A 15,375-nucleotide genomic window follows, 5' to 3' on the forward strand; every position below is an offset into this window, starting at 1 on the left:
CACCTTTTACTGGAGTTACCCCCAGGAGGGAACAGAGGCACCATCTCACCTGCAGCAGGGTTGTTTAAATGCAGTCAGCAGTCACTTAGCCTTCAGCAGGACTGGGCCAACCCCATAAACGTATCAGGAAGGTGCCCAGGATGAGAACAAACCTTCTTACACCCTGTTTGGGCTCTCTCATTTGTGGGAAGATGCAGGACAGTGACTTGCCTGCTTCCTGGAGGTCTGCTGCTCCTACCAGGCTGCAGTCAGCAGTACTCACAGGAGAATGGGGACAACTGCATGCAAGCTGTTCCAGTGCAATGTAGGAAAACGGCAGCAAGACTCCATCAGCTCATGGGCACGCTCAGTGGTAGCGCACACACCCATGGGCACAGGAGTGTCTGTGAGGAAACGTCAGAGTTTCTGTGTGCTCACACCCCTTGTATTTCAAAGCCACCTTCCGAACTAGGAATGACGGGAAAGTAGCCAGCAGCGCTGTGAGTGAACAACAGATAGGAAGGCTGAGCAGGTGGTGTGACAGGAAGGGATCACAAAATCAACGAAATGGGGCTTAAGCAAGGTTGCCATCAGCGCCTGCATGTAGGCAAGGAATTGCCTGCAAGGGAGAAGTCCCCCAAACCCTCTTCAGGAGCTCAGTATGCTGGGGAGCTTCTCTAAGGTGTCTGTACAGTAATGCGTGAAGTACAGGGAATAAACGTGAGGACCTGGAGATCTGTGTGCAGGGTGTGATCTTGCAGTGGGATGGCTCCTATGACTAGAGTGTAACGGAGGGATACAGCATCTTCAGGAAGGACATGATGGGAAGATGAAGAGAGGGAGTTACCCTTCAGAGGAGAGAGCAGCTGTGGCATGTGGAGCTCTGCCTGGGGATGGATAAGGAACCAGATGAGAGCTTAGGTGCTAGGACCAAACGGAGAACGGGTGAAGGTGGGTGTCTGCTATAGACCATCTGACCAGGAAGAACAAGTGAATTAAGCTCTCTACAGAAAGGAGCAGCCTCATTTCACAGGCCCTGGTGTTGTAATGGGAGACTTCAACCACCATGATACGTGCTGGAGGGACAGCACAGCAGGACGTAGAGCAATCCAGAAGGCTCCCAAAGTGCACTGATCATAAATTCCTTTCCCAAGTGACAGGGGAGCCAACAAGGAGAGGTACTCTGCTGGACCTCACACTCACCAACAAGGGGGGACTCACTGCAGATTCAGTGCTTTCTAGATCCTAGCTCTTGTATTGGAAAGGCAGTGCACACTCATGCCTTCTTCAGCATACATGGATTTATCAGCCTTTCTTGTATTGCCTCTCAGACATCCCCTCTTTCTTCCTCCTAGGCACTGCCCCGGGCTGCTGGTGCTCCCCTGTGGAGTGTATTCACAGCCTAAACAAAGCAGCACCTGGCAACAGACAGCATGCAGGGGTGAGACAAGGCGCTGCACGTTGGAGCAGCACTGATGAGAAGCACAGTGCAATACCATCTGTCCCTGGGTGGCTATCACTATAGAGAAGGCTCATGTAGAGTGTGGTGAGAGTCCCACAAGCACTGAATCAGGGCAGGGACACGAAACAACAGTTTGATCATTGCCAGGAGTGCCAAAATGCCAAGATACTGTGCCAGGCTGTAATGTGCAATAGGCATTGTAGCATGCTGGTTTGTACTGGTGTCCATACAAACTGGCTCTTGGAGCAGTGCACCCATGGAGGGGTGAGACGACACACATGTTTCTGTGCTATCACCTTTCCCAGGGGCTGGTTTTGCTAAGTTAAGATTTGGCCTCTCAAGAGCAACATCAGACAAACCAGGTCCCCCTCGGTATTTTTTCACTGGGCAGTGATTTATGGAGCAGTCTAGGAGCAACTCCAGCCAAGGCAGACAAAAAGAGTCTGGATCAGAGCTGGATCTTGTTTGGCTTTGCAGCTATAGCTGACATCCAGTTGAACATATCTCGGAAAGGTCAGTCTTGCAAAGACAAGCCTGCTGGCACATTATTGGGCTAGAGACACCAGTCACCCAGTGAAATTCTCTGCCTGGTGTACTGCCAGACAAACTCAGAACCAAAAGGGAACCTCTGCCACAAAACCCCTCTACCTTCTTTAAAAACAAGCATTAGGAACTGGTACCAGACTCTTCCTGAATGGAAAGGAAAGCCTTGCTCCCTGATTCCAGCTGCTGACCTTGTCTTGTAGCTATGTGTGCCCGTGTCCCTCATGGAGATGGATCAAAATGCAACTGGGAGAGGCTGAATTTAATGTGGGTAAAAAATGTTCACAGCAGCTGAGAGCTGGAATTTGTGCTGTGAGTAAGAGGAGCTCTTACAGAATGAGTTAGCGGATGTTTTAGGTGATTCATTGTCTTCTGATAACTGCCCAGCTCCTGAGGCATTGCTGGCATGCAAGGACAAGGTAGGTCTGAGTGAATAAGAGGGCCCAGGGAACAGTTACCGGTGGTAGTTAGCAGAGACATGCACAAGTTTGTTAAGGGACCAAGCTGCAAACTGCCACCATGTTCCAAGGTCTGCAGTGAAAATCCTGGAAAAACTGGGTTTTCTTTGCTGCCAGATTTGGGGTGTGCCTTGGGAGGAAGCTCCTTGCTCCATCCTCCAAAAGCAGGCACTGGCGTGAAAGGCTAGATTGAAGAGCCAGGCTGAGCCATCTGTAGGTGATACCATCTGCCCACTCTCCAAACATGTCTGCTCTGTGCCAGGCAGTAAGAGACAAGGTCTTAGTGGTGCTTGGTGCTGTCTGGATGACCCTCAGTGTCTCCAAAATATGGCAGCACCTTTCCTTCCCAAGGAAAATGTTGTCCTCCAAGACACATCTCCAGATTCTTTGGCCTTAGTTTCTCCACCAGGAGCCTAAGCTACAATGATTTGTTTGCCTCTAAAACTGCCAAGAGTATTTGACATCTTGAGTACCCACAGGTTACTCTGGAGAGGCCAGATGAATGGCAAGATTTGGAGGATGAAGTTGGAAGCAAGGAACACGGTACCAGCTCATACCTACATTACCACTAGCTTCTCACTTTAAACCAGAGGTCAGGCATTTGTCACGGAGCAAAAAAGGGCAGAAAACACAGAGGACTTTGCAATGCAGCTCAGTGGCCTTGCATATGTCCCAGGGCAAACTTTGTAATTATACCTTATCCTAATTACTGCTGAAGCAGCAAAGACAGCAAAACAACGGAACAGGCACCAGCACCCAGGGCAGCCAGGGCAGTCCTGGCCATGGGAAAAGATGCACCCATTCCCAGCCTGGGCTATTAAATCACAGATTCTGGTGCTCAGGAAGCTCAGCAGCAAACTTGCAAGTTCAGACATTTCGGTAAGGCTATTTCAAATAAAGTGGCAGGCCTGAGGGAGGAATGCAAGGTCAGCTCTTCTGCACGTGCTGTGTTTCCATTGTACGTATGAGCAATATAGGCACACTTCACAGGGCACTAACACCTGGCCAAACGAAAGGAAAGCACTGTTGTGCCCAAGCGCAATGCAGATGTGCTCCTGATGCAGGACAATAACCCAGCTTTGGTACGTGTTCATGGAATCATAGAATCATAGAATAGTTAGGGTTGGAAAGGACCTTAAGATCATCCAGTTCCAACCCCCCTGCCAAGGGCAGGGACACCTCACACTAAACCATGTCACCCAAGGTGTTGGATATTTTCATGGCAGCATTGTCTGGAAGAGCCCTCCACAATCTCTGGTCTAACCTCCATCTTGAAGCAGACTATCGCCAACACTGATGCAGACAGCTTTGTCCAACCAACACTCAGAAAGCCCCAAAGGTGGCAAGCCATCACCATCCCTTTGAAGACCTGTCCCAGGGCTGCCTCTCCTCTCGGGGGAGACATTTCCTAACGTCCAGGCTGAAATCCCAGTGCTGCAGGAGTAATTCGTTGCAAGCAGCTTTTTATAAATGGGAGGAGAGAGGAAAAGAGAGGATCAGAGGAAAGATTTAAGAATTAGCAAAGCTCAAATGTTTGGAGGTGGCCTTAGACTGAATTAGCTAACTGTGCCCAGTGTTTTCATTGCCAATGAGTGCTTACCAGTGAGAAGATAGCTTGTGTGCTGAAAACCTAGTGATGGGACATGAGAAGCAACTGTAGGAGGGTGAAGAGGAAGGACCAAGGAGTGGGTGAGACTATCACTGTTGTTCATTTGAGGAAAGCAAATGGAAGAAACTAATGACTCTGCTGCCTTTCTTGCATTTAATTTTCACATAAAAGTCGAATCTAGAGGCAAATAACTCACCGAAGGGATCAATTACCCTCCACAAACCACCAAGATAAAAAGATAACTAGCTGAGACTTTGCAGTCTCCCTCTCAAGCACCTACAGCCAAGCTCTCGCCCCGGCATTTAGCCATGATGATGAACAGAAAAGGGGTCGGGAAACGGGCCAGGATTGCGAAAGAGGAGGTTCACGAACTTTCAGCTAGGTGAAATGTGTATGAGCTGCAGCAACACTCATTATCAGAGGGGGAGCCATCTCCAGTTCCCAAGCCACGCTCTCCAAGAACTGCTGGAGGGCTGGAGCAGAACCAAGGAAATGGCACAGAACGAGCCATTCCTTTTAAAAGGCTTGAAGTCAAGTTATAGATCCATAATTCAGTGCCTGAAAATTCGACTTGCACAAAGGATTAATTCAGAGGCACCAGCAGGCTAATACGGGAGCTGAGAAGCGGACAACTGGGATTTCTTGAGAACTATTTTACACCAAACCATTTAAATTTCCTCTCTCAAAGATTTAGCAGATATAGGGTAAGCAGCAGATGTGATCATTTTGACCTCCATAGAGGGCTTTGTGTTATCCCGTTCATACTTCTTGTCAGAATGGGAAATACCATCTGGATGAAAGATGGATGTAGAAGTAGTGCAAAAATAGCACCTTGATCTGGTGACAAGAGCTATTCATGGCTTACAGTCAGACTAGAAGGACATATATAGAAAGGAACAGCAGGAAAATGGCTTTGGCATTATTCAATGCTTCTGTATTGTGGACATAGCCACGCTATGCTGCATCAGAAATAATTGTGGATAATGTTAAAGAAAACAAGACCAGAGGAATAGCAGAAAGTAGATTCATTGGATAACCTTGGAGACCTGGCAAAAAAAGGATTTGACATCCGTCAGATGAAATTCAATCAAGTGAGGTGTGAAATGCTTTGAAATCAGATCAATCCAACCCAAGGGAAGAGTGAGACGTGGGATGACACAGGCCACAAACCAGGCGGGGGAACATGCTGGAAGCAAGCCTTCCTCCAGTGGTGGAGAGGAGGACACATCACATGTTTTAAGGATGTTTGCAGCTCTATTCCCATCACTGAATAAGTGTTAGGGACCAAACTGGTGCCACAGAGGGATTCATACTTAAGGCATGGAGGTGGTTGACCCTAGCTTTCCCTGTCCATGACTGCTGTGTCTACCTGCCCTCTCCTTCCTGCCCAAGTGGCCAGCAGAGGCAAGGGTGATGGGGACAGGCAGCTAGCCAGGGTCAGCTGCTCTCATTATAGCTTAGCCTTAATGGAACTCCACCAGGATGGGAATACTGTTGGGTACCAGGTTTCCATGTAGCCTGCAGGGTTTGCCTGCTTTGAGAGGGAGCTGATTCCAGAAACATGTTGTGGCCAAGGATGACTGCCCTGGACACCCACAGAGAAGGGCAGCCCTGAAGCCAGCTACAAACACCCAGCCACATCAGTGAGAATGCCCCATCTGAGTGGGGCACAGGCTTATATCACCAGTAGAAATCTCCCCTATCTCCCAGGGCAAGAATGGTCAGGCCACCCCATCCTGGAGGAAAGACCCCCATCCTGCAGTCCTCCATGTTTTATCAGGTGACCAAAATCCCATCCACCTACATGACAGCTTTCTTCTGTCACTGGTATTAAGCTTCCCAGTCTCTGAGTGAGGGCACCCGTATATCCCAGGGCCAAGTGATCCTGTAGCTCATGTGAGCTTTCATGGAAAAAAGTCCTGCCAGGCACTTCATATATGCAGCACACGGGGAATCCTTCTAGGAGAAGAGGAGTCTCTTGGAGCTTGGAAGCAGCCTGGAATTTTAGGACAAGGCAGGACTTCTGTTACACTTCATAAAGAACTTCCTCACCCTGATGATTTAGCATCAGTCTTTGAAATACAGCAGCAGAAAGCCCTTTGATGAGGGCTACCAGTAATGCTGTTTACCCAGTGAATTTATATTATGAGAAGATAAGAACCATGGCAAATGGTGATATTCCCCCTCACACACTCTCCTCTTGCCCCAGCCCATATGCCAGTGGCTTTTTGGCCATGCATGTGTGTTTAAACATTCAGATGACAGGTCCAGGCACAATGTTGTTTTCCCCAAGGGGACACAAGGCTAGAAAGAAGCAGATGGTGGCAGAACCGCAGGGCACAGGTCTACAGGGGTGGTATTTTACCTTGATATAAAAGGGAAGGCACAAGATACCCAAGACTAATCCTGCTTTGCTTGTACCTATACTTCACATTCTCTGTGGCTGGTGATTCCACTGGCTTTTCCATGCCAAAATCAATTAGTTTTGTCTCCACTGATGCACTGACCCACTCAAAAGTATGTGTTGATGGTATCAAGTACATTGAAGGCAGGATGTGCTGCATGGATCTGACTCCTTGCCAAGAAGAAAAGTGTTAGCGGGGGGGTTGGAACTAAATGATTTTAAGGTCATTTCCAACCCTAACTATTCTATGATTTTCTATGATTTTCCTTTCTTTTGCAAGATTTTCCTGACTAACCTGGAAGAGTCCTGTGCTTTTCTCCAAAGGGGGCAGGATCCTCCTGCGAATCAAACCAGGGCAATCTGTTCACCAGCGAGTAACATGGGAGAGAGACACAACTATCTTTCCATCTCAAACTATCAGAACAAAATTCCCATAGCCCAGAAGTCATGCTGCTTCTCAGTTCCCAGAACAGGCATGGAACCCAACTGCCTCCTGCCCAGGGCTTTCTCAAGAGGAGAGGTTTAAGCAGGCCTTTTCTCCTTCAGCCTGGGCCATACATCCAGCGGTTTGGCCCACAGAACTGACCCAACTGCTAGAAAATACATAAAGGCACAGTCATGAGCCATCTGTGCTTTGGTTTCAGGCCTTTCAGCCCAACAAGAGATCAAAGTAAGCGCAGATGAGTCACATGTACAGTAACTACATGAACCCCAACATGAAGTGCTGCTTTTGCCTTGCCAGTTGCAACGTGCCCTGTACCCACGGGCACTGGCATTGCCCTTTAGCTCCCAAGCTCTGTGGCCCAGGAACTGGACAAACACGCAGCCAGACATAGCTTCAGCTGCTCTCTTCTCCCTGGCTGAAACCCATCATGAGGACTGCATGTCCAAACTGCTCTCAACCATTCCGGCACCGAGCCAGACAAAAACAGATATAGATGCAAAAACGCTTTTCAGATATTCTCTGAACTGAAAGCAAAGACTCAGAAGCAGCACTGGCAATCTGGCAAGTTCAAGTGCAGCAGTTTGAAAGTGAAGGAATTTAACGGGTGACTGAATACCTGGGGGGCACCTAATAAGGCTTTCAGCAACTCATTCCCAAGACCTAGTCTGAATAGTGTTCAGAGTCACAGCTGGGATGCAGGAACAAAGCGGGAACAACCTCAGCACTCGCTGATGGATTTACTGCTCCCTGCAGGCATTACAGGATGCTGCCCCCAAATGGCATGGGTTTATGCAGCTCCCTCATGCTGAGTTTTGAGCAGATGGAACAGCCAAGACTCCTGTGAGCCACAGGCCTGAGCATGATAAGCCACTGCTGGGTCACAGCCCCAAAGTGGGACCTGACAGCACAGGGCTTGCAAACCATTGCATACTCAATACATCCCCTGGTCTCCGATAGCCCCTCTGAAGTGCATCCTCGAGGCTACCATCAGCACCATGGCCAGTCTGGAGTGTGGCAGGTCAATGGGCAAATGGAAGGCTAATGAATCTGTCTGCAGACATCTTGCACTGAAGGCTGCAGAGCTGGAGCATGGAGCCGCATACTGGGTGCCGACTACCGCTGCCCATGCTCTGGGGAGGACACACAGATGTCTGTTCCACATTTAGATAGCAAGGAGGACCCTGTCTTTCCTGGGGGCTTGTCCTTGGCCTCCCAGCGGGCACAAAGGCAGTAGTGTGTGTGTCCAGGGAGGAAGCTGGGAGTCAGTCTGGGAGAAGCCCATTGCAACTGCAGCTGTTTGCACAATGCAGAGTGTGTCCTGGCTGCACTCACACGCTGCTTGGGCCATGGCTTGAAAGCAATGAGTTGTCAATGGGACACCCTCCTTTTGCGCTCTTACAAAGTCCGTTACTCCAAATTCTAGAACAAAAAGCAGCAAAAATGGAACAGTCAGAGCCAATTCCTTCAATCCAGACACCTCTTTCCTTCCATCCAGACTTTCCTGCAGAATGGGGCATAAGGAGAGGCTCAGACAACCAGGTCTTATGCTAAACAAGTCCAGCATGGGCTGTTGGAGCCATCCTGCTTTGCTTCCAGCCTGCAGGGTTTCAACCACAAAAGAGAGGCAAACACAGGTGGCTAGTAGACCTGTCCAGGGAGCTAGACCAGGGGAAACTGCAGCCCCCCCAGAGTGCCATCCCCAGTCAGTCCCCATCTCACACAGCAGGCAGGACGTGGTGCTCTGCAAAGTGAATTCTCCTAAGGTGAGAGAGGGTGAAAGATGCAGCCAGGATCAAGCATTGTGCCTGCTGGGCACCTGCCAGGCACAGGGGAGCCCAGTGGGGCACAGTGCACACACTGTGTTTGTCATGTCTGCAGCCCTGAATGCCACATGGCTCAGAGTCCATCATGGCCTCTTTGAACCCAAGAAGTGGTCAGGTACCATCTAACTTGCATGACATGCAGGCAGTGTGGTGGTATGGGGGGACCTTGCTGTATACAATGCAGGCAAAGCCCCAGGGTCAGTGGGATGTAAACAGGAATTGCCAGCTGCAGGCTTCTGCTAAACAGCCCTGGCCCCTGCTCTTCCCCACACAGCAAACAGGATGCTGAGAGATCCTGCTGCTGCTGAGGACAAGTCCCGCAGCAGTGAGGGGAAGGAGTCAGAGTAACCCCTTCACAAATACATACCCTGTCCCATACTGGTCTCAGTGCCATGAGCACAGCAGACAGTGAAGGAGCAGAGCTGCCTTCATGCAGGAAGCCACTTTTCGAAAGCACTAAGGATTACAGAGGAAGCTATGGAGACTGTTGTGTGCATGTGTTCCCCAGCTGTGGCCATTTCTGGCATTCGGAAAGGCCCAGCTATTACACCAAGCTCTACTCAGTTGTATGATAATGGTTTAACCCAAAAGCGACTAGTCTTATCCTCGCTGATCCTACACTGAGCCACTGACATGTAAGAGACACTAATACTTGTCCAGTCTGGGGTCTCATCACCACCAGTGGCTGCAAGCAGACACCTAGGGAGGCAGGGAACAGGCTGAACACAGCAATACTGCCCTGAATGCATTCCCAGCCTTCAACAACGCAGGGTATCTGAGGCTGGAAGCAGCCACTCAACACCCAATAGCCCACCATGGATTTCTTTTTAAGTCTTTTTTTTTTCCTTTGTAGTCAATCTCAAGCTCTGACCACCCTGCCCTGGATCTTTTCCAGTTCCAGTTAGTTCAAGGCCTTCTGCTGTTCCTCCAATTTACAAACGCAAGCTAACTCAGCCAGGTCTGGATAAAGTTTCTACCACGTTCTTAAAGAGGTGACTCTGCTAAGGTAGGAAAAAGTAAGTCACAGCCTTGGAGAAGTAGGAAACACCAAGAAAGGTGGCTCTTCCCACTCAGCAGCTAGGGAAATGTGGGAAGGAAGGCAGTTGCAGCCAGGCCATTTTATCTCTGAGACCAGATGGCTCTAAATGCTTCCCCAGAGCTTGGAGAGGGCCAGGCTCTGATTTGAATTGCTTTTCATACTGCCTCATTAGAAAGTAAAAGGGAAGAAATGAACAATCTATAACTTTGTGGCATCGGGAAACAGCTCTGTTAATCCCGTTTCCTTCCCGAGTTTACTCAGGGCAGGTCATCCAGCATCAGGGCCACATCACCTAATCTGCTTACCATCACCCCAGTCAGGAGCCTGGGCACCAGCCCAAAGGGCAGATGCATCCTCCAGGGCATAATTAATAAATTGCAAAAGCCCAGGTTGTTAAACCTGACCCTAGTGCTTAATTGCAATGCTCCCAGCACCCGGCTTCCACTTGCTGGTGCAGATCCAAGCAGTGGCCACCTTCTATACTCAGCCCTGTGGGAGTGAGGGCAGGAGGGGCTGAGCATTGTTGGGGGAGCAGACAAGGGGAGGAGGAAGGTGCTGTACGGAGAGGCATCCTAGGGCAGGCACTGCAAAGCCGAGGGTGGGGGTACCTGTGGGACCCCTGCATCCTGAGCTGCAGGCCTCTAGGTTTCTTGGCCTGTCTGGACAAAATAAGAGCAAATCTGACAAGATGCAGAATTCCTCTCTTTCCAGCAGGGCTGGAGCATGGCCCACACACAAACATCTGGGATGGGGAGCAAAGCCCTTGTCAGCCACACAGGGCTCAGGGCTTGCTCCCATGCACTCACAGCTACAGCTCAGCCTGGCTGGTCCACAGGTGACCACTGCTTTACCTGCCAGCATTGCCACCAAGCTGCATCTTTTCACCTCGGTAAAAGTTTCCTGAGCTTGGGAGGAGCCAAACAGCACTGACATGCATCACCGAGGCTCACCATGCCACCCAGCTCTCCTCCAGCCCATTCCTTCTGCCTCCCTCTCTCCAAAGGGAACTATGTCTTCTCACACCTAACCTGCACCTCATGTCCAACTGGAAAGAAAAATACAGCCTCCTGTGAGAGTCAGGACTAGAAGATTTCAGGCTCTTTCAGCTCTGGTCAGGGCTGGGGTCCTATGGCAAATGGCAGCCTTGGGCAACACAAGAGGCAGGCAGCAGCTGGTGTGTTGGTTGGACCCACAGCTCCATAGGCAGAAATGGGTGGCTTGGCATGTCTGGAGTAGGGTGGAAGTTAATGAGAGTAACCCCTTAGCTTAGTTTCTTAGCTGAGGAGTGCCAATTTTCAGCAAACTACTACCTGCTTACAACAAAGCCGGGTGTCCCTGATCTGAAGCTACGCACAACTGGCTGTCAGCATTGCTGCCCTGCAGGCGCAGCTGGGAACATGGGCCTCTGACTGAGCCCAATCCACCCTGCCTTCCAGCTGGGCTGAGATCCAGTGTTTAACAGTTCCGCTATCTGTCCTTGAAACGATGTGGCACCCACAGAGCAGCACGGCTTTGGGAACACTCAGGAATAGCTGTAGGACAGAGGCACAGGGAAGGTTGCTGGGGCGCAGCTGGTGCAGCAGAGACCCACACAGACCCCATGGCGGTGCAGAGGTACTGTGGAGCACAACATGCAGCCAGCCCTCCAGATCAGCTGGGGTTCATCATCCCAAATTAATACACGGAGGATGCTGCCCTCTTTTGGGCTCAGCGTGACTGGCAGTATGAAAATCAGAGGCCCAAGATCAATGCCTTTTGTGGCTCAAAATCCCACATAGGGGTTCTGAAATGCGGTGACTTCCTGTACCTCTCTCAATGGATATCCCAGGGACTTTTCTCACTGGGAGCCAAGCTGCTGTCCCTGCTGGTGGCCTCTGAGCGCAGCCTGAGAAAGGAAGAGCAGAGCTGATCTCAGGAGTGGTCTTCGAAGGACCAAGGAGATGCTTGCTGGGATGAAGAGCAAGAAGATAAATGATTCTGTGATTCTATGAAAACGTAGACCAGGGTCTGGGCAGGTCTCCTGGGCCTTGGGGATACCACGGGGTCCTTACGAACCGTGAGAGCCGCTAGCATTTCATCTTAATGACTTTCACACATTAATCCAGTAGATAGTTTAATTGATGGAGCTATAGCAGGGTCCTGCGCTTCCCCAGCAGGGAAGCGTGGGGACGGAGCGCTGCCCAGCCCCGGTGTGACGCCGAGATGTCCCAGTGCCCACTCTATCTCGTGACGGCTGCCTGCCCCCGATCCCGGTGCAGGCGCTCGGGGCTGGGTGCCGGCCAGCCCTGCCTGTACCGGGCTCCTCCCTGCCCGCACTTCCTCCTGCCGCTGGCACCTCCCCATGCCTCGGGCACAGCCTGGGTGCCGGGCTGACGGACCACCCTGCGGGGCTCCGGGGCTGCTGCCTCGCCTCGGGGCACCGCTGCCTGCGCCGAGCAGCGCTGGGGCACCAGGGACACCTCCTCTGACCGGGTGACGAGCAGCGGGCCCCGGCTCCCCCGGACCTCCCCGCGGACCTCTGTGCCTCTTCACCCACCTCCCCAGCATGCGGACACCGACAGCGATGATCGTGGGGCTGGTCCTATGCCCCTGCGGGCTCCTGCTGACTCTCACGGGCACACTGGCACCCAACTGGCGGCAGGTGAGCCTTATACCCGACCAGCCCGTTGATCTCGTCACGGAGCAGGGCATCTGGGACATCTGCACGGAGCGGCAGAGCAGCCACAACCGCCTTTGCGGGCAAGCTGACGAGCTGGGCTACTTCAAGCAGGTGCCTGTGCAAGTGGCTCAAGGGATGATGCCCTCCTCGCTGGTGCTCACTCTGGTGGGCTTGGTGGTGGCTGCCCTGGGGGTTCGCTGCTGGCAGGAGGAGCCACGGCACACGCTGGCTGGCGTGGCAGGGATTGTGCTGCTCCTCTCAGGGCTGCTGAGCCTTGTGCCTGCCTCCTGGTACACCCGTGAGCTGTGGGCACTGCCTGCACCGGCTGGCAGCACACTGATTGTAGGCTACAGCTTGGTGCTGAGCTACTTGGGAAGCTGCTTTGAGATCTTGGGGGGGCTGGCCCTCGCCCTCAGCTTCCACCACTGCTGCAAGAAGCTCAGGGCCCCCAAACTGCCCCCCAGCCCTGTGCTGGAGGCTGAGACATGCCCCACCACTGGGGCTTACCGCAATCCCTGGGATGTGTTGGAGGACGAGCGACATGGACAGCAGTGGAGGAGCACCCTGCCTTGTGACTCTGACTTGTAGCCCCAACACAGGGACAGCAGTGGGCACAATGCCTGCCTGGCACTGAGAGGAGCACTGGCTCCTGCCCCTCCAAGCCATGCCCTTCTCTTGGGGTACCTCAGAGCAGGCTGGAAACAAGACCAAGGACTTGGCTTGAGTCTCTGCAACCTCCTCAAAAGCCTACTGTGCTTCAGGTCCCTCAACTGTGCCAAAGCTGTGCTGGGCTGAGGATCAGCCCTGGCTGCAGTCTCTCCATGCAGCTTTTAGCTCATCTTCCTGCACTGTGCAGCAGCTTGGGCAAAGGTAGCTCCAGTGTTCCCACGTGAGTGTTGTAAATAAAGTTCAGTCAGCTGAATTCTTTTAAGTGTATTCTTTTGTATGAGTAGTTCTGCTTAGCATGAGTATCTAACATTGCTGAAGCCTTAAGCTGCAAGCTGCAACCTAGAAAGGTTGAACTTGTCTTGAACTGTTGCTTAGTTATGTGAAAGGAGTCCCTGAGACAAGTGCAAACAGGAAGATAAGGAAGCCGTGACCATCAACAGAAGCTGCAACCTATCCAGATAAAAGCTGCTAACAATCTGCCTGGAGACAGAAGAAGAATCCAATAAGGAATAAGAAGCCTCCAGAACAAAAAAATCACAATTCGACCAAGAGGCATGTGCAAGGCATATGGAGGACAGATACATAGATTGTAAGGGTATAAAAGCCCAGCGATTTCATTGTTTCGGGTCCCTCTCCAGAGGCACCCAGCTCAAGCTGTCCCTATGGATCTACAGCTCAATTATTAAATTATTTTTCCCCTGGCATTGGATGTCTGACACTCTGCTGCAGGAAACCTAGGGCAAAGACCTTTCCTTAACAGGTTGGTGACCCAGGTGGGATCCTAGACCACCACCTCCAGATCCTCTGGTCTCCATCTAACTGCTGACATTGGGTGAATTCTGCTCCTGGGACCTTTAGAGGAGGAGGCATCAAAGGGTAGGTGTTAAAATTCTCTAAGCAGATCCAGAAACAGTGCTGTAGTGAGTCTGAGTCCCTCCACTGCTGCAGCTTGTGTATGGGTGTGCAGCCTGATCAGCATTAGATGCACATAGAAGGGGTTTGAGTTCCTCTTAGCAACAGGAAATACAATCTTTTAGATACAGACTATTGACTAATTCTGTAATGAAGATTGCATCTATCCACACATAGACTTCTCTCTGAGAAGGAGTTTAGAAAGCAAGATGGTCCCTTCTAAACCTTGTGTCTCCCTGACAGGTTTTTTTTTCTGGTAATGGTGAATAAATTCGGCATAGAAGAGGGGACACCCTTGGCCAATGTACTGCAAAACTGGGGAAAGATTTATGGCACAGCTCAATTATCTAAAAAGCATGCAGTGGCCCTGTTCCAGAAGGAATGGCCGTTTATTACTAGGGAAGCTGGTGGGGCCCTCTCGGAAATTCTGCCACCCCATGGAACATTCAGTCAATTAAGACTCACTTATTTACAGCACCACTTAGAGGATGAAAGCCCTTGTCAAATGGATTGTTGGTACATATGGGATAATTGGGCATGGGCAAGGAGGCATCCGGCCAAGGGAAGAGGAATTAGACCTGGGGTAACAGTTGTGGTCATGGCCGTTGACTCCCCAAACATGTCCCACCCCACCTTTTATGTCTAATGCTCTTTCTCAGTTTTCTGATTCTGCTCTGCTGCCAGAATCTGTCCTCTGACTTCTAATGTAGTGCCTAATCCTGCTGCCATGCAACCAGGAGTGGCAGGTGGAGCCCAACCTGTATTGCATGTATTTACTAACCAACCTTGGAATCCTAGTGACGGCCTTACAGGGAAGTGAAATGCTGAAACTGAGGGAGAACGCTCAACTATTTTCTAACACATGCCCTGGGTACAATCTCAATTGTGGAGGTACTCAGACCTGATGAGAGGGAAAAAATCATTAATAAGGATGCTGAACTGACTCAACAGATGGAAGGAAACAGAAACTCCCAGCCAGCAAATGATCCAGACTGGGACTATAATCAGGCATGAGACTGAGCTGTTTGTCAGACATGACTCTGAAATCTCGTAGAAGCCATTAAAGTATGTGGGGAGCTAGGAGCAAACAGGACCATCAGCTCAGTACAAGAATACAGGTAGAGACCTGATGAGCATTCTAGCGACTTCTGGGGATGGCTCCAACAAGCTCTGTTCAAATACAGAGGAATGACACCACAGAACTTTAATGACACACTCAAGATTGCCAGCATGGCAAAGAGAAAGTTTGCAAGAGATTGTGTGTGTCTGTATTCATGTATGATGGTCTTGAAGAGAAGCAGAAAGTTGAACTAATGAAAGAAAGGAACACAAAATAGCAGGAGATTCATTTGTTGGCAGCAGCATTAGCCAGG

General features: G+C 50.8%; 1 protein-coding gene across 1 annotated transcript; it reads left to right on the top strand.

Annotated features, from left to right (window-relative positions):
* Window positions 1-12,307: 12,307 nt before the first annotated feature.
* CLDN23 (claudin 23) lies at window positions 12,308-13,009 on the top strand (the record flags this gene model as incomplete). Its single annotated transcript, XM_080630752.1, has 1 exon — window positions 12,308-13,009. The coding sequence occupies one exon, from the start codon at window positions 12,308-12,310 to the stop codon at window positions 13,007-13,009; it is 702 nt and encodes a 233-aa protein (XP_080486878.1).
* Window positions 13,010-15,375: the final 2,366 nt, after the last annotated feature.

The sequence above is a fragment of the Psittacula echo genome, assembly GCF_963264785.1.
Source record: "Psittacula echo genome assembly, chromosome: 1".
NCBI lineage: Eukaryota > Metazoa > Chordata > Aves > Psittaciformes > Psittacidae > Psittacula > Psittacula echo.